Below are 18644 nucleotides of genomic sequence, written 5' to 3' on the forward strand. Positions count from 1 at the left end.
CGCGAAATTTGCAATTCATATTTTCATAGTCACTCGGACGGAGAACAGCGGCTTTCTACGCTGCCATAATCCGGCCGCCACGTTCCACCGCGAAACCCGGTGGGTTCTGCATTGTACCCCGGCCAGCGGAGTGTCTCGAATGATACTTTCGTCATTCGACCGCGCACTTTGCATAATTATTGGTCTCCGAGCAGTCGCTAATATCGCATCTAGAAGAAAAAAAAAGTGTATCGTAAAGATAATTTTATTGAACTGCTAACAAGCGCAGCGCGCCGGTGCTTATTAAACTTCCACTGGCCGGCAACTGTTAATTTTCGTCGTTTATGTACATGAATCGTTAAATTCAATTTTATTGAAGTCCGCGGTACTTGTGCAACAATTTTTACGCCGTGCCTTTTTCGTCTGTTCGCCGCCGCGTGTGGTATCGTTCTTCTACTCTCGCTCGTTCTGTTTATGCATCCTGCGTTTATGCTTATGATCAATTAGGTGGACGACTACATTCTCGTCAGTCGCGTATGGGAACCTTGTCGTGCTCCATTTTCTAGGGTTTACCGTGGAAAAATTTTATCGCGGATCTTTTGTTTGCTTTTCGTTCTCGGATCGCTTTTTACTTGATTGCGGGGCACAACGTTTTTTTATGAGCCAATTGTGGGAGTCGATTCTCGTAATTTAGACACTCTGATTGCAAGATTTAAGGGTTTTGAAAACTTTTTTCTCAGAGTTCATACTCATTTTTAAAGTATTAATTTTGTCAGAACAGTATACTCTAGGGAGTGGATTCTCATAATTTATATAGACTGACTTCAATATTTAAGGTTTTTGAAAACATAGAGAACTTCTCTTGGAGTTGATATTTATTTTTAAAGTATTAATTTTGTCAGGAGAGTATACTCTTTGTTAAACGTTTTCTCAATTTTCTTGTCTTTGTAGAATCACCCCCTGCTTTGTTGCACCACATCCTGTATATGCACTCTAGATAAGTTCACTTGTAAAATTCCATAATTTGCATAGAGGCCTCATTAAATTCAATTTTCTCGTTAGTTGAGCTCCTCAAAAAATATTCATCCTACTCTTTTGACATCTTCTCACATGGGGAATCGCCCTCTGCGTGATCGTATCGCATCCTGCATTTATACACATACTAGGCACACACGTGAGAATAAATTTTCGCAATTCATTTATGAGAGACGTTAAATGTACTTTCTCAAACTAAGCTTCCTTTTCAGAAATTCCATCTTTTATTCCCGATTAATTTTTCTATGTTCAGTTCTCTACTCGAATGTTTATAACGCACGCCCCGTGTATACTCCAGATAAAAGCATTCCAAACAACAAATTTCCATAATTCTTACCCATAATTTGTAAAGATCACTCTTTCTCAAACTAAGCTTCTCAGGAAAAAATATTTCACCCTACACTTTCAGTTTCCTTTTATTCGGGGAATCATCCTCCGCGTGATTATGTCATATCATGCATTTCTACTCATGACAAGGACATATAGAACAATGAATTTGAAAAATTAAATTTCCTCTTACATAAAGGTTTCTTGTTAAAAGATTTGATTTTATGTTTTTGGCTCATGTTTCATGTAGAAACACTGTCTGATTGCAGCAGATTCTGAATTTCTACTCATAACAAGTATATTTATAACAATGAACTTCCCAAATTCATGTAATTCATGTAGGTATATGAAAAATTCAATTCAATTTCCTCTCAAATGAAGCCTTCCGTTGAAAAATGTTATCCTACATTTTTTAGCCATATTTTAATTCAGAACGATGCCTGTATCTACATTCATGACAATGAATTTTCACAACCCACGCCCGAAAAGCATTAAATACAATTTCCTCTCGTCATAAGCATTTTTATAAAAATTTTTTCGAATCGTCTCCCATTAATTACAGCACATACTGCAGCCTGGAACGAGTAAGAAAAATAACTGTACGTGCCAATTAGCTTAGTTGTTTTCAACGATTTGTTGAACGTTGATTTTCACATGGATTTTTCAACCTCTTATTACTTATTACTTTATTATTCTTTAATTTTTAATTTTAACTTAATTACATCGTAATTCGTAATTGATGTAGTTTAATTGCAAAGTATTTTGTAATTGTACTCCAATTACAATTACGAATTACATCGTAATTTAATTGAACGAAGGTCTGAATTATAAATTACAATATGATTCAGTTACAATGTCATACAATTACTTTGTAATTATAATTCCTGGAGTAATTCAGTTGTAATTCTGCACAACTCTGCGGTCGAGTCGCTACAAGTGTATGCAAAAATATTCTTCGAACCTTCCTCTTCAGGTATCGCATGAGAAAAATATGTACCAAACTAGTCAAGAATTGTTAACGCGATAGCTGCAAAACTTGTCAACTTGCCCCACCGCGGGGGGTAAGTTCAACAAGATTTCAAGATCATTTGTATCTTTTTTAAACGAAACCTTTTTCCAAAACACTTTTCGTGGCATTCGAAAAATTCATCTCATTCATTTCATTCATTTCATTTTTTTCTGGATAAAGGTCTCAAAACGAATTTCCATAACTCCTTTGCCCGGGTCCGTGAACATCGACCTCCACGAACCTAAGCTCCCCAGAAAAAAACTGTCACCTCACACATTTGATTTACTTTCTCGCGAGCGGCGCCACGCACTCGAGCCCCGTGATAAATACACTCGACGCGATCGGCGACATCACACCCCTGTTTGCCGAGCCAATATTTTGACTCGAGCGTTCGAGTGTCCTGCTCTCGGTGTTGTTTGAACAGGCGTTACACAACGGGCGAAACGCGTGCGTTCTATCCCGCTACGCGACGCGACGCGTCGGCGGAAAAGTTCACGGCGGCTAATCGGACGAGCGATCCCTCTCGCGTGTCCTTTCCCAGCAAATGGATCTCGCACGCATCGATGTGACTCATTGATTGGTGGATGATTGCTGCGCATAACTGCCGCGCCACCGGGAGCGGTTAGGCGAAACCTTAGGAAACCGCGATTACAATTATTACTGGAAATGACGGGCGCACAATGCAAACTCCGAACGCCATTAAGCAAACCACAAAACGCGTTCTCCCGCGTTGCGCTATACTGGCTGGAATTCTCTCTCCCTCTCCCTCTCTCTCACTCTCTCTCTCTGAGTCTCGGTCACACTGCATCGGCTGGTTCTTCCATAATTCGCGTAATCGTGATTGTGTGCCCGGCCCGTGACACATATTTGCGTTATTCATAATATCGCCGCGGCCGCAACCGGCGCCGCTCTCTCTCTCTCTCTCTCTCTCTCTCTCTCTCTCTCTCTCTCTCGCTCGCTATCTCGCGCGCATCGATGCAATTGCATTCTCGCGCGCAATCATAGCCGAGCCGATGCACACCGTCCCCGCGAATTCCCGACGCCGACGAAATCTCTGGCATTTCGCACAGATTTTACCATCGAGGCTTTCGGGCGAACTGTGTCCTTTTCAGACCGTTTTTTATGCCCGTGTTTCTTCATCAGTGTGCTCGGAAGACATATTGAGAGGAGGAAATAATTTCGAAAAGAACACAGCCTACACCTGGGACCCCCAACCTTTCTCGGGCGAGGATTTTTTGAAATATTTGCAATATTTCCCTCGTCGTGTATTAACCCCTTGCCGCACAATATCGAGTCAGACTCGTGATGAAGATTCCGAACAGAGTCTAATAAATATGTATCTTATTAATTTCCTTTAAGCCGAAATAAAATTCTATTTTGTCGTAGCTGACATATTATATATCCTTCGGAGAAAACATACAATAAATATAAACTATCTGTTTTTTCTATGAAATTCTGAACGATGAAGAATTTCGGATCGTTCTAATCACAAAATAAATAGTAGTGCAAGGGGTTAAAGTCCTGAACACTGGGGAAAACGAAATATGCAATGAAATTGCAACTTCAGGAGTGATAAGTAGACCGCGGAGCTTTATGCGAAATAAAATATGCGAGCTGCGAGAACTGCATAGAAATTTGTCTCTTAATAATTTTAATACGTTCAGAATAATATAACACTAGCTTTAAATTCCTCAAATATTTCACTGTTCTGCACTCGATCGATTTTGCTCTTAAATTCATAAAATCTAATTATATCCATAGCTCTGATGTCGACAATATGTCAGCGTTCGTCCTCCAATAGTTGATAGTTAATAGCTAATCTGCGCCTCTGACATTTCGAAACGCCGCGATCCCTTTCCCGATTGTGCCCGTTACCGACGAAACTCGGGAACTTCGGACCAAGACGAGGACGATCGACGATGTAACTTCACGCTGCCTAGGCTAATTCAATTATGACGAATGGCCGCCGCACTGTCGAAGTTTCCGCTCTGTGTAAACACCACCGAGCCCGGTGATTGGGTAATGTGTGTGCACGTCAAATTTGCTCAGCCTGTTCGGCTGGCCTAGTTGCCGGTCCCGCGACGTGGCCGTTTGGAAAGATAGTTGTCTTTAGGACGCACTGAACGGTGCTTAGCGGGCCTGATTGTCTTAGCTCGCTGCCTACCGAACCCACAAATATCCCACAAACTGGAAGCAATTTTTCTAATGACCCTGGTAGACAATCTTGGTCCGTCCATTATCGTCTCACGTGGAAATCATCATTAATACATCAATCGCCTGCATTCTAACGTTAAACCTACCACAGTCAAAATTACCGGTTTTATATTTTCCAATTACTGAAACTATAAAAATTCACATATGGGAAATAGTGGAACAAATTTCTTTCTCCAAACATTTATTGTATTGAAAATTATGGGCAATCCCAATAAATTTAGGGTTGCCATGTAATAAATAAATTTAGGTTTCATATTAAAGAATTTCTATAACTAGACTTCAGCTTTTATGCATTTGTAAAACAAAAATAGATCCGTACAATCAAACAATTTGACTGCTAAACTCAAAAATTCCATAACATCAAAGCGAGTTACTTAACACTGAACCTACCACGGTCAAAATGGCCGGTTTTATATTTTACAATTACTGAAACTATAAAAATTCACATATGGGAAATAGTGGAACAAATTTCTTTCTCCAAACATTTATTGTATTGAAAATTATGGGCAATCCCAATAAATTTAGGGTTGCCATGTAATAAATAAATTTAGGTTTCATATTAAAGAATTTCTATAACTAGACTTCAGCTTTTATGCATTTGTAAAACAAAAATAGATCCGTACAATCAAACAATTTGACTGCTAAACTCAAAAATTCCATAACATCAAAGCGAGTTACTTAACACTGAACCTACCACGGTCAAAATGGCCGGTTTTATATTTTACAATTACTGAAACTATAAAAATTCACACATGGGCAATAGTGGAACAAATTTCTTTCTCCAAACATTTATTGTTTCGAAAATTATGGACAATCTCAGTGAAGTTGCCATTTTTGTAAGGGAATATTTACCAGATACTGTTAATGCTTGGCAGGTTTAAAGAATTTCAATAACTAGACTTCAGCCTTTATGCATTTATGAAACAAGAATGGATCCGTGCAATTTAACACTATGACTGCCAAACTCAAAAATTCCATAAAATCAAAGTAAGTTACTTAACACTAAACCTGCCACGGTCAAAATGGCCGGTTTTCTATTTCACAATTATTGACATTATAAAAACACTTCCATAGGACACTACCGAATCGACTTCTTCATTTAAGCACATATTATAATAAAACTCGATTAAATCAATTCAATCTTCTCCCTCCTACAAGATGTTTCACTTATACGTGTTTCGTGCTTGGTAGGTTTAGCGTTAACGAAATGAAAATTGTGAAATATTAAATGTATGATATTCAGTAGTCACCCACATATGGTTAACACGGCAGTCAACGTGTTAAAGTAGCGGAAAAATGAAAAAGATTTAAGGACGTCGGTGCACAAGCTTGACAACGTAATCGGAGAAAGAAAGAAATTTTTATTCGGCTCCTCCGCCTCGCAATAAATGCAACCTTTTTTTATTTTACAACAACGCGTTCAGGAACCGTGTTACTTCAGCGTTTCGCACAGCCACGTTCCTCCCCCCGCTGTTACGCTAATAATTTGTTAGAAGAGGATCGAATTTCTGTCGCAAGCCCGCGATTGGTCCGGTTGCTCGCCAATTTCAACAACAACGTGGAATCTCCTGGCGACTTCTAACAAATTAAAGATTCCCCGCGACTGTTCGGTCTCGGTCATTCGATACAGTTCATTTCGTCGAAGCATTTTCGCTTGTAACCCGAGCCGAGCTCAATTATTTCCGAATCGATGAGCGGCACGGGAACAGTGCAGCGTCGGATTCAAATTCGCATGCACCAAAACTTCCGTTTGGCGCCGCCTCCCGCAAATAACGTTGTTGTTCCGGCAACGGGAACGATCAAAGTCAGCGAGTGCTCGCCCGGCGACGGTCTTCCACCAAACTATCTGATTTCTATTACAATGAGCCCGGCATTACTTATTCCGTCGATGTAACGGTAACGAAACGTGATGACAATGTAAACAGACGTGACTCGATTAGCATAAGGTATTGTCTCGCGTCGAGATTCCACGTGAAAGGCAGCCGGCGAGGCGACACAGAAGTTTGCATACTTTCGTAGCCTCGCCTCAACGCGAGCGGATTTTCGGCGTCCGCTTACCCTCGTCGCGACGAATCTGACCCGCTCCGTGCCCTGGGAATTTTGCACGTTCCTCGGGAGCTTCGCACGTGGCAAAGATAAACCGCATAGATCAACCCCCTTCTAGACGATTTTCATCGGTAGCTCATTTTTTAACAATTTGGAAGGAGGGATTTTCTGTTCGTTACGAGCAGACTTAATTTTATGACGAAACTGAGTAGATCAAACAGAGAAGAATAGAAATATTTAAAGGGTTTTAAAATACTGTTGTATTGTTTTCGACTAGTTAAAATGATTGGAGAATGCAGCTCACGTATCTTTTAGCTCATACAGTTTTTATTTTGTATAAAAATCTACGGGCTAGTTATGTGTCTTCGTTTATGCTCACGGTTTTATATTGGTAAAATAGTATTTATGTCTTTTAACTCATACAGTTTTTATTTTGTATCAAAATCCACGGGCTAGTTATGTGTCTTCGTTTATGCTCACGGTTTTATATTGGTAAAATAGTCTTTATATCTTTTAACTCATACAGTTTTTCTTATTTTGTATAAAAATCCACGGTCTAGTTATGTGTCTTCGTTTATGATCACGGTTCTATATTGGTAAAATAGTATTTTTTACGTCATCTTTTAGTCTTATATTTTAGTAGTCAGGTTTATTGAATTTTGTTAGGAATTTTCGGCAGTTGATTTTGACTCGATGTCGAGTAAGGTAAAATGTTAATCACTTAAAATTTCGTAGTTTGTTCTCTTTACGCTTACGATGGCAATGCTTGGGTCTATTGAGACAAATGTTTATCGGTATTTTTATTTCTTTGACTGTCAAACTAGAAACCTCAAAAATTCCATAAAATCAAAGTAAGTTATTTAACGAATTAAAAATTGAAAAAAATTAAATGTATGATATTGTTCTCCAACTTTCTTGCATTTTACAGATCCTAATCAAGTTTGGTACTATATTAACGTAAGAATTCATTTTAAAACCTGGACAAATAATTCCGTCACGACATGGCAGTCAACGTGTCAAACATATTGTTAGAATTGCTTCGAATGATTATCCGTCTTATTGCACAAAATTGAACGGCCACCGATTCAGCAACGAAAGAATTAACGTTCCGTGATCGTATCGGGGAGAACAGGACCGGAGTGTGACGTCGAAGAAGAAGAAGAAGAGTCGTGGGTGTTAAAAAACATAAAAATAGAGCATTTTATTGTTTCAGTCACAGATGTTTATTCTAATAATAATCTTTCACGTTGTGTCGAGGGGAGTGGGTCTTGCGAGAACATGAGTAGCCACTTGCGAGGAAAGCTAAAGGGTAGAATTGTTCCACGTTTGTACATTATATTTCAATTATTTATAGCGGTACTTTAGTTTCCCTGCGTGACAAGCATTCCGAATTCGACGGTCGCGGCTGGAACAGAAAGGGGGATACTGGGTGTGCCGGAATTGCACGTGAACTTTTGATTCATCGTTCAACGGGTTAGGCGAACGTGCGAATATGGCGGTGGGGTGGGGGTGGGGGTGAAAGGGGACGCAGAAACCGCGTCGCCGCAAATTTTCTCGACACCCGTCGACGGGATCGCGCAGATTAATCTGTTCGCCGTGGACAAGAAACAGAACGGACCGCCGAATTCGTATACACACGGAAAACAATTGTGAAAACAGATTATGTGTGTAGGTGTGCGTGTGTTTGTATGTGTGTGTGTGTGTGAAAGAGTTCGCGAACCGCGTTCAGTCGCGGGTACACGCGGCCAACGTCCCTGTCGACGCTCCGGGACGAAATAAATAAGAATTATAGTCTGCTTTTCGGAGCAAAAGACCCGGGACGCACGGATAGTCTCGTAATTAAAACTTCGCACGGAATATGTTGCATATTTCGCGGGGGACTGGCAAGTAATTCTTAAATACTGATAATTCAACTAAAATAATTCTTCGAATTAATAATAATTCAATTTTTAGACCCTTTCTCAAATGTTTGACTGCAGATTTTATGCATTTGCGACCAAAAGAGTGAGTAGTTAGGAACAGTGAAAAGATTGAGAGAATTGAAATATTACTTCCAACAAAAAATCAAAAATTATTGAAGAAAGAAATAGCTAAGTGGCTTCTGTTTCGTTGCCAAAATCCGCAGTCTTTGCTTATGGATCATGGAAAATATACTAAAATCAAGTGTAGCCGAAGAAAAAGCCAGTTGATATATTTCGGATGATTACTTTCGATTTTTATTCTGACTATCGGTGGATCACAGGTGTCTTTCTCCGAGAAATAGACCATAGACGCACGCATTATAATACTTTACAAATTGGTCACGGCAGCGGCGAGGAATCGGAAGACTCGCCGTCTGCCGGTCTCTAGGTATTTGGTCGGTCAAAAAGTCTCCTCGTCCGTTCCAGTGACAGTTAAACTGAACTGGGTCGACCCTCGTGCATCGTCAAAAACGAACCTCATTTCTCACTTCCATTTTCGAAATAGAAAAGATCATACTCGTGCCAAAGCGGTCGTACACATTCTCTTCGTGCAACAATTATTGAAATCGCGAAAGCGTGTCTTTAAAGAGTTATTTAAGAAATTCATTCATTCGCGAGACCGTGTCACTTGTAAACCACAATTTACAGTAAATTCAAGTAAAGTTAGTAAATTCGATAGGAAACGATAAGCTCTTTGAACGTTCGGTGATCGTAGCGTTTACTGCAATCGAGTATGAACTAAGGTCGAATTACGCTGCACAAGGGTGAAACAAAGCCAGCTCGGTCCAACTTTCAGCCGCCTTTCGGCACCAATTTATTCAAGATCTCTCGGCAAGCGTTATAATACAAAAGCGACGTTGAAGAACGACCGAGAGGACTGTTCGGCCGGCCCGATACAATTAAATACACATTGATAGCTACGATTAGGAAGTGGTATCACTGTCAGCTTGCTCGCGGCGACGGGTGCGCACGACCCGGCTCTCGAGGAATTCTCGCGGACTCGCATTCGTGTTCGCCGTTTCGTGTTCGGGTTTCGCGTTCCTCCGGCAGTGCCGAGCAAAGACAACAACAAAGACAACGAGAACAAGCACCGCGACCGGTCGACTGGTTCTCGTTCGATTCCTCGAGGCCGAGTTGTCCGGCCGTTCTCACTCTCTTTCCCGCGATCTGGCGGGAGCTCGTTCGAAAAAGGCAAGAGAAGAATCCGCGAAACTGTGAAAAGGAAAATCAAAAAAAAAAAAAAACGAAAATAAAATGGCACACGGCGAGAGCGTGCCGAAGTACGGGGCCGCAGGCATTTATAAATATCCCTCTGCTCGTCCGACGAGCGAGAAGAGGGAACGGAATCGTTTTTCGCGCACTATGAATCCATAGAAAGATTCGAGGGGGGCGGGGGCGAGGGACGAGCCGCGGTAACAAATACACGCGGCACGGGTATTTACAACGACTTTTTTGTTTCGAAGTTTAAGCTATCTATCGACTCACTGACTCGCTGGCAATATACAGAACACCGGGATCGCCGAGTCTTGTCTGTGTGTGTGTGTATCCCGTTTTCTCTGACGAGGAAGCACCTTAAATTATACATATACATCCATATATTCACTCCCATTTCGCGCGCGATCTATTTACAAAACACTGCTCCTCCCTGCTCGGTACACTTCCGGTATACATGTACCATATTATATAGAAATCCTCGCTGCTGTATATTTACACTCTCTATCCGTCGTCTGCCACGTTTATTGCACCAACGCAGTGTGGAAATGCACTGTGTAACCGGCAAGCGTCCGCTCGCTTGATTCTCTCTCTGTGGAAGTCGTTGGATCCGCGACCGACGCCCACTCCGAAACGGAATCACGAGCAAAACGTACGCACTCATTCCCGCCGAGAGAGAGAGAGAGAGAGAAAGAGAGAGAGAGACAACACGCACAACACGCGTACACGCACGCACGCACAACATCGAACGTACGAAGGAGACGCGAACAACAACAACAACACACAGGTAGGCACAGGTAACGCACGGGTGAAACACCGGACACACTCATATGTGCACGGAGACGGTGCGCGAGCCGTTCGACGTCCTGTTGTTGTGCTGCCGTCGGACCGGCGGCGGCTGCCTCGTCCTCTGCGTCGTCCTCTGGTTGTTGGGCACGTCGGGCAACGCGAACCGCAGCTTCTCCCAGAACAGCTTGTCGCCCCACTGCAAGTAGGTGTTGGTCTTCAGGTAGAGCCTGATGTCCGGGTCGAGGTCTCGCTGGTGAACGTCGCCCACCAGAACCAGGATCAGCCTGCGCCTTCTGTCGCGCAGCACCTGGTGGTGCGCCGACTTGAAGTCGAATCGGCACCACTCGGACTTGATGAAGTTCTCCGAGAGCACCATGATCGTCCTCCGGGAGGACTCGACCGCCTGGACGATCGTGTCCGCGATGAAGCTGCCGACCGGAAAGTCCCTGTAGTGCAGGCAGAGCTTGTACGACGGGTTCCCCATCTCGAGGACCGGTGCGAGCTCCTCGGCGACGAACGCCTCGTCCTTCGAGCTGTAGCTGACGAACGCGTCGAACAGCTTGTCCCGGTCGTCCCTGTCGACCTCGTGGTTCCTGTAGAATATCCTGACGCCGAACCTCGAGTGAAACCAGACTCTGAGCTCCTGGCGGAACACGAACGCCAGCATGCAAATCAGCACGACCAGCAGAGAGCCGACCAGGGTGGCCACCACCAACGGCAGATAATCCTGCAAGACTTGTTTGTCGATGATCGTCTTGGTGTAGTTCCGGTGGGCGTCGTTGTCGATGCTGGCCGCGCCGGTGCACACCGCGGTCTCGTTGTCGTTCTTCTCACGATCCCCGGCCGTCATCGGGAACCCGAACTCGTTGTCCGCGAACACCTCGTCGCCGAACGCCTCGAACTCGGTCACGTTGTACACGCATCGCAACGCGGACGCGTCGGTCACGCGTACGCTCGGCTTGCGGATCCACTCGCGGTAACTTTGCAGATAGTCGCACTCGCAGGACCACGGGTTCCCGGCCAAACTGATCTCGATCGTTGTCGGCAGTGTCCACAGGGCGAGCGTGGTCAGCCGGTTGTTCTCCAGCCGGAGAATCCTGAGCGCCCCGAGGGACGCGAACGTGTCGTTGCCGACGGACACGATCCGGTTCCGTTGCAGGTAGAGCTGCCTGAGCGCGTCCAGCCCCTCGAACTCGTGTCCCTTCAGCTCGCGTATCCTGTTGTCCTGCAGATGAAGGTCCTCCAGGTCCCGGAGGCCGTTGAACGACCGGTTCTGCACGATCTCGATGTTCGAGGAATTGAGGAACAGAACCTTGAGCTTCTTGCGGCCGATGAAAGCGTGACTGGACACGACCCGCAGGTCGTTCCCGTCCAAATAGAGCCGCGTCGCGTCCATCGGGATCTGCTCGGGCAGCTTGTTCACGTGGTCGCCGTTCGAGCAGTCGACCACGTTCGCCGACCACGATTGGTCGTGGTAGCACGTGCAGTTCAACGGGCACGTCATCTCGCAGTCGCATGCGTCGAAGTCGCAGCAGTGGCACAACGCGAAACAGTGGGTGTCGTACTTGCAGAGGAACTGCGAGTGCGACGCCTCGACCAGGGGGACGACCGCGTGCTCCCGGTCGTACAACAGCTCGCAGTAGATGCTCTCGAGGTCCATCACGCGGGGTTGCACTCTGCTCTGGTTCTGCCTGTTCACCCGTTGCAACCATTCCATGGTGCAGTCGCACAGGTACCGGTTGTCCCCTATGTAGAACTCGGGCAAAGGTTTTTCGGGCGGGACCGCGCTGATCCTCAACGCGTACGGTTCCAAGTTCCGGATATGGTTGCCCTTGAGATCGACGCGGGTCAGGTTCGGCTTCTTGAAGAACGAGTAGCTCTGCACCTTGGAGATCTGATTGTCGTTCAGGTATAGCATCTCGACGCTCATCGGGATCGCGTTCCCGGTGATCTCGGTGAGCTTGTTCTCGCTGGCGTCGAAGGTGCTCAGTTGCAGCTGGCTCTCGATCTCGTAGTGGTTGCCCAGCTCACGGATCTCGTTCGAGTGTATGTCGAGCCACTGCAGCCTGGTCGGTATCATCGCGTAGTCGAACCATTTCAGCTTGTTGTCGCTGACGTTCAGCCAGACCAGGTTCGGCAGATTGGTGAACAGGTCGGCGATGTCGGTCAGTTGATTCCCGTCGAGCCGGATCGCCTGCAGGTTCAGGTTCTCGTCGAAGGTGCCCGGCTCGATGTACTGTATCCGGTTCATCGCGAGATTCAATACCGTCAGCTCCTTGATACGATCGAACACGCCCTTGGTCAGATTGCCGATGTGATTTTCGGTCAACCGGAGACCGTACAGTTTGGCCACGTGGTCGAACGTGCCGGTCGGTATCTCCGAGATGAGATTCTCGCCGAGGTCGAGGGTGTGCAGCAGGGGAGTGGCCTTCAGCACGTCCGGCACCGTTTTCAGCTGGTTACGGTTCAGATGGAACTCCTGCAGGGACGAGACGTTTCTCAGGGAGCTCGGGTGTATCGTGTGCAGCCGGTTGTTGTCCACCGAGAGCAGATTCAGTACGTACAGTCCGCTGAGCGTGGTCGCGTCGATCACCGTCAGCAGATTGTCGCTGAGCAGCAACGTGTGCAGATTGTAGAGCGCGGAGAACGTGTTCTCCGGCAAGCTCTCGAGCAGATTCTCCTGCAGCCGGAGTATCTGCAGGCTGTAGAGGTCGCGGAACACCGTCGGGTCCAACCGGCCGATACGATTGTTCGAGAGGTCGAGCACCACTAGTCGCACCAGGCCGCCGAACGTGGCCGCGTTCACCCACTCGGCGGTCAACTCGTTGTGAGAGAGATCGAGCACCAACAACTGCGTCAGTTCACTGAACAAACCGGGCGGCAACACGTTCAACGTGTTGTTCCTCAGGTGGATCTCTTGTATGCTCCTCGCGTCGCTGAACAGTTCCGGCGGCAGGCTGGCCAGCCGGTTGTCGGCCAGCCTCAAGATGGCCAACGAGGAGAGGCCCTCGAACGCGCGGTCCGCCATGAAGCTGATGGCGTTGCACCTCAGGTCGAGGCTGTGCAGCCTGGTCAAACCGGAGAACGCGGCGCTCGGCAGGGACTCGATGCTGTTGTTGCTCAGGTCGAGCTCCTTCAGGTTCGAGAGACACCTGGCCATGCCGTTGAACCGGAAGCTGGTCACCTCTCGCAACCGATTTCGCGTCAGGTTCAGGATCTCGAGGTTGACCAGAGGGCAGAGCGCGCCCTCCGGGATGCTCCACATGTTGTTCTCCCCTAGGTCCAGCTTCTCGAGCTGCCTGAGCTCGTCGGTGAACGCGCCGGCCGACACGTCCAACGCCATCGCCGACCAGTCGGTGTTGTGCGTTCTCACGGTCAAATTGCGCAGCTCCTTCAGCCCCTTGAACGCTTCGTCGGAGAGGTTCCCGATCTTACAGTACTCGATCACCAGCTCCCTGAGCTCGACCAACGGTCGAAAGCTGCCGGCGCTGAGGGAACTCTGGTAGAACAACGCGTCGCTGCACTCGAGCCGCAGCCGGACCGTGTGCTGCGGCTGTATCACGCTGAAGTTCGTGTTCTCCAGCTCGCTGTTGATGGTCCTCAATCGGCAGACCAGCGACACGTCGTCCTCGGTGTCGCCGGTCGCGACCCACTTGCACTCGTCCGGCGCTTTGTACCTCAGCGCTTTGCTGAGGGACGCGCCGAGGACACCGAATATCGTGCCCAGCAATATGGCGAAGAACGCAGGACTGCCCCGCATCTTTTCGCCCTCTCTCTCTCTCTCTCTCTCTTCTCTCTCTCACACACTCGCGGGAGCTCTCTCGCACACACACTCTCTCTCTCTCTCCCTTTCGCTCCCTCAATCTTCCATCAAATCCCGTTCGACGATCGCGGTTCCTCCGGCGATTACGTGTCGTATCTGTCGCGAAGACCGGCCACGATCCATTTAAATCCTGGGACCCACGTCGATCTTTTTACCTCACGTCGTCCATGTCACTACCACACGATCCCCTCGGCATCCGCGGAGGGCTCGGCTCCCATCGGCGGAACGATCCGAGCCGCGGTTACGTTTCGCCCGATCCTTCTTTACCGATCTCTTGTCTCACTTTCTTTTTTATTTTCTCCCTCTCTCTCTCTCTCTCTCGCTCTCTTTCTCTCTGTAGATTTCTCTCTTTCGGTCACTCTGGCCGCTAAGCTCTATAATCTCCCGGAGATTTCATCCTCGGGACCGTATTCCCGAACGGTCGTCGGTCGGTTGGCGACGAGGAGAGAGCTTCGCGAGAGCCGACGATCGCTTCAGAAGCGAGCAGGTTCACCGACCTCTCCGGAGATTATCGATACGTGTGCACAGGTATGCGTGTGCAGCCAGCGAGAAAAATCCCGAGAACGACGAAAAGTCACGGGCGATAATACACGTATATACGGCTCCGGTAAGACCCACGGTTCTCCGAGGACTGGTTGGCAAGTTGTAAGGCCCAAACTGGCACCGCTACCCTCGCCCCTCCGCCCACCCTGAGCCTCTCTCCTCGCCGCGCCGCCCTCCCCGGCCGTCCTTCCTTCCCCCACCGTGCGAGCCTTCTCTCGTTCGTCGTCGTCGTCCTCCGTAGCCGGGGCCCGACGTTCTGGCAAGCCTATAAAAACAAGACAGGTACACTCTCCGGGCCCTTACAGTGGCTCCTCAGCATCTGCAGCCTCCATCCACCACGTTCTCCTCTCCTTCTTCCTCCCGCTCTTCCACGGTTCTCTCTATCCTTCTTCTACCCGTTCCTCCCGTGTGTCTGCTTGCCCCTTTCTCCTCGGGCCCCCTCTCGGTTCCCCCTCTCGCTCGCCGCCCCCCGCATCTCGTGTTCCGTGGCTCTCTCCGTGGTTCTCTCGCTCTCTCTCTCTCTCTTTCTTTCTCTTTTTCTCTGTACTGCTGCTGCCCCCACCCCTCCCCCGCTCGCCGTCCGGCCCCTCTCTGTCCCTTTTGCCGTATTGCCGTTCGATTCGTCCGTGAAACCTTGCCTCACCGTCATCTGTTCTCACATCGTTTCTACGATTCTGTCACGAAGAATGAAACCTCGAAAAAGAATGTTTGCTCAATGCCTTTGTGCGAATCCCGTTCCCATTCGCATTCCAGTTGTCGCGAGTCCCCGGCTAGTATTTTGCAACTAGCCGTTCCTCTCATTTTTTTCTCTCTCTCTCTCTCTCTCTCTCTTTCTCCCGTCGTTTCGTTCCATCTTGTTCCTCTCCGCCTCTCTCCTCTCTCTCTCGCGTGTACCCTTTCTCTCGCCAGCTTCCCGTCGATTTATAATCTACACGAGGGCCCCGTGTATCTGATGTTACACGGGACGCACATTGTTCTTTTCAGCGGATCCTCGCGGATTTTCGCAGAATTGAATATCCGAGGTGGAGGAGAAACCGGGAGAGGAGAGACTGATGATCTCGCCGAGCGGCGGTCGCAGTGAATTACTTTTATCGCGAGATGACGCGCTCGTTAGTGAAATCGCGCTGGGAAAATTGCTGGAAAAGTGCGGGAAAGAAAAGTGACCGGCGCCCACGCCTTCGTGACGGGTCCACGCTTTGAAAACGCCCGACTCCCTTTCGGCGGCCTTCCGGTTTTTCGCCCCGTCATTATTAGCTTTATGGTCTGTTTGGGATTCGCGCGTTCCCGTCCCATTCAGTGTAAAACGATCGGACGCATTGTGTCAGGAGCGGTGTGTAGGGACACGTCAAGTGGTTCCCCACGGAGAAAGAGAGAAGTCCGCCTCCTTTCAGAAAACAGTGCTCGGTAGTTCCATCTCCCGTCGTTGAAAAGTGATTTGTTACCTTTACCTGGGCCAAAGTAGGGGTCCGCATTGGCAGGCCGTCCTCTCCGCCGCGTACCACTGCCGGGACCGCCTTGATTTACTCATCGAAATTCAAATAGGAGGATACATCATTTTCATCGGCCCAATAAAAGTATCATTAGTAAAATGAATGCTGGCCCGCGCCTCGTCGTCAACCCCGATTCGTTCCAATCCCGACCGGACCCGCGCATGTCTCATTTAGCTTCTCGGCCACGGAATCACCTGCGGAACCTTTTCCCCAACCTGTGCCAAACCTCCGCCGGGATTCTTCCAGGCACCAATTTCAATTAATTTTGAGCTTTTGTGCGCAAATTTAATTTTTCCGGCTGTATTACTTTTGTGAATTCTGGTCAATGCGGTAGCAATCCTTTACGACTGCTTTAAAAAAGAAAGATTTACGATTCAAATCAAACAAACAAATTTATTTATTTATTTATCGTTTATTTTAAAGTGGTCGCATTAACAGCTAGGTCATTATGCGACCACATGGTTTACAATCGAATATGTCTTACACGTTACTTGAGGAGAGCGTTATGGTTAATATTTACATTGTGATGGGGTACAGCAAAAAACAAATTTATAACAGTTTATATATATATATATATATATATATATATATATATATATATACCGATAGATTTAAAAAGCAGGAGGACGTTTGCAAAAACAAACAAATTCTCTTCGGTAATATAATCTGATAACTTCTGAGATTGTCACTTAGCAGAAAATGTCTTAGCCTCTCTTAAATTCGGCATACTCATTAAAAAGCCCATGAAAATTCGCTTTCTGTGGTTAAAGTGTTACAATAAATATGTACCAGTCGATTCGAAAGAGGAAACAATTTTTCTCTAAACCATTTTATCAGTATTTTCTCTCCGAACATACTTTGAATATGGAAGAAATATTTTTCTCAAAGAATTGTTTGAAGAAGGAAGAATTCTATGAAAAACTTTCTTAAATTTACTACTTCGTTGGAATTAATTTCGACGCAGAATGAATTCCTTTTTAATATTTTTTAAATTAAAATAACGATTGCCCAAGACCGTCAGTGCCCGCCTATGATCACTATAATGGCCCGTTCCTTGCATTTTAGCGACAGGGAAATCAATGTTGAGGAGAAAGTGGCTCGCTCCGAGTATGCTTGCATCTGGCCCTATCCATCATCCGGCGAATTATCTTTAAGCTGTATTTACATTCCCTCCGAGACCCGTTGGTCCATCGAAACGATTTATAATTATAGGTATAACTGAAGACGAGTAGGAGGGGGAGGGAGAAGGTAGGACAACGAAATAACGGATAGTATTCATTGTCATTAATAGCCGTTCGAGAGAATAAACCGCAGCGTGAATGTGTGTCTTACGAGAGGCGTATTTTATCGTGCGAGCCCATTGATCCTTATTACGAGATCTTTGCCAAGGCCGTGGGCATAAATCGGTATAATATTTCACCTTTCCGCGCGGTTCTCCCGCGCCATAGTAATTGCCTATAGTCCGGCGTTTTAGTCGTCAATGAGCGGCGGTAACGTTATTGCCCGAGTGCGCACGGTGTTTCGCGAATTAACCATATATCACCGGCTGTAAAGCGAGACTGCAACCAGTTAACTGGCCCGATCGCCTCGGGGTCCCTTTCTCACAATTCTTCCTCATTATACAGAATTCCCTTGTTCTTCCTGGAAAAAGTCGTGCGCTTCCACGGAGATGATTGTCTGGCTCCGTGATCCCGAATTGTCCTCTCGGAGCAGCTGCGAATTAAAGCCGGGGAAGGCTCGCGAGCGTCTCGGCTTCGCCAATTAATCTGCATCCCGAAAAGCTCCGCTAAGTTCCGTCAAACGAAAATGCAAATACCCGGTCGTCCCAGAAACCGGGTCGTATCTTATCGCGTTTCGCGCGTACAAACGTTCGCACTTTCTTCGCGAAATTATTTTATTCAAACGTGTCCCTGTGCCCTTCCGGCCCTTACACTCCAAACCAGCCACTTTCGTTTCACACCTCAAATCAGCAAATTGTCTTTCCAAAAATTGTATATCTAGAAGGAGGCCTATCTAGGAGATCCAAAATCCAAAAATTCTACAATCTATCACGGGGAACTGTGTGAATTAAAAAGTATCCCCTCGCTGGTGTACAATGTCCAGTCGAAGCATTCAAAGGATATTTTCTATCCGCGAAAAGTCACAAATGTTAACGAAACCGATTCGAGAGAGAAGGTCGAGCAGTATGCAACCAGTATTAAAAAATACACGTTTCC

General features: G+C 46.8%; 2 protein-coding genes across 2 annotated transcripts in view; one reads left to right on the forward strand and one right to left on the reverse strand.

Annotated features, from left to right (window-relative positions):
• Nucleotides 1–18644, forward strand: part of Su(var)3-3 (lysine-specific histone demethylase Su(var)3-3) — a 207310-nt gene that overhangs the window by 85769 nt on the left and 102897 nt on the right. The window lies entirely within an intron of this gene.
• Tollo (Toll-like receptor Tollo) lies at nt 10534–14963 on the reverse strand. Its single transcript, XM_076805673.1, has one exon. It carries the CDS (start codon nt 14330–14332, stop codon nt 10610–10612), a length of 3723 nt encoding a protein of 1240 aa, XP_076661788.1. The 5' UTR covers nt 14333–14963; the 3' UTR covers nt 10534–10609.

Source organism: Halictus rubicundus, chromosome 2 (genome assembly GCF_050948215.1).
Source record: "Halictus rubicundus isolate RS-2024b chromosome 2, iyHalRubi1_principal, whole genome shotgun sequence".
Taxonomy (NCBI): domain Eukaryota; kingdom Metazoa; phylum Arthropoda; class Insecta; order Hymenoptera; family Halictidae; genus Halictus; species Halictus rubicundus.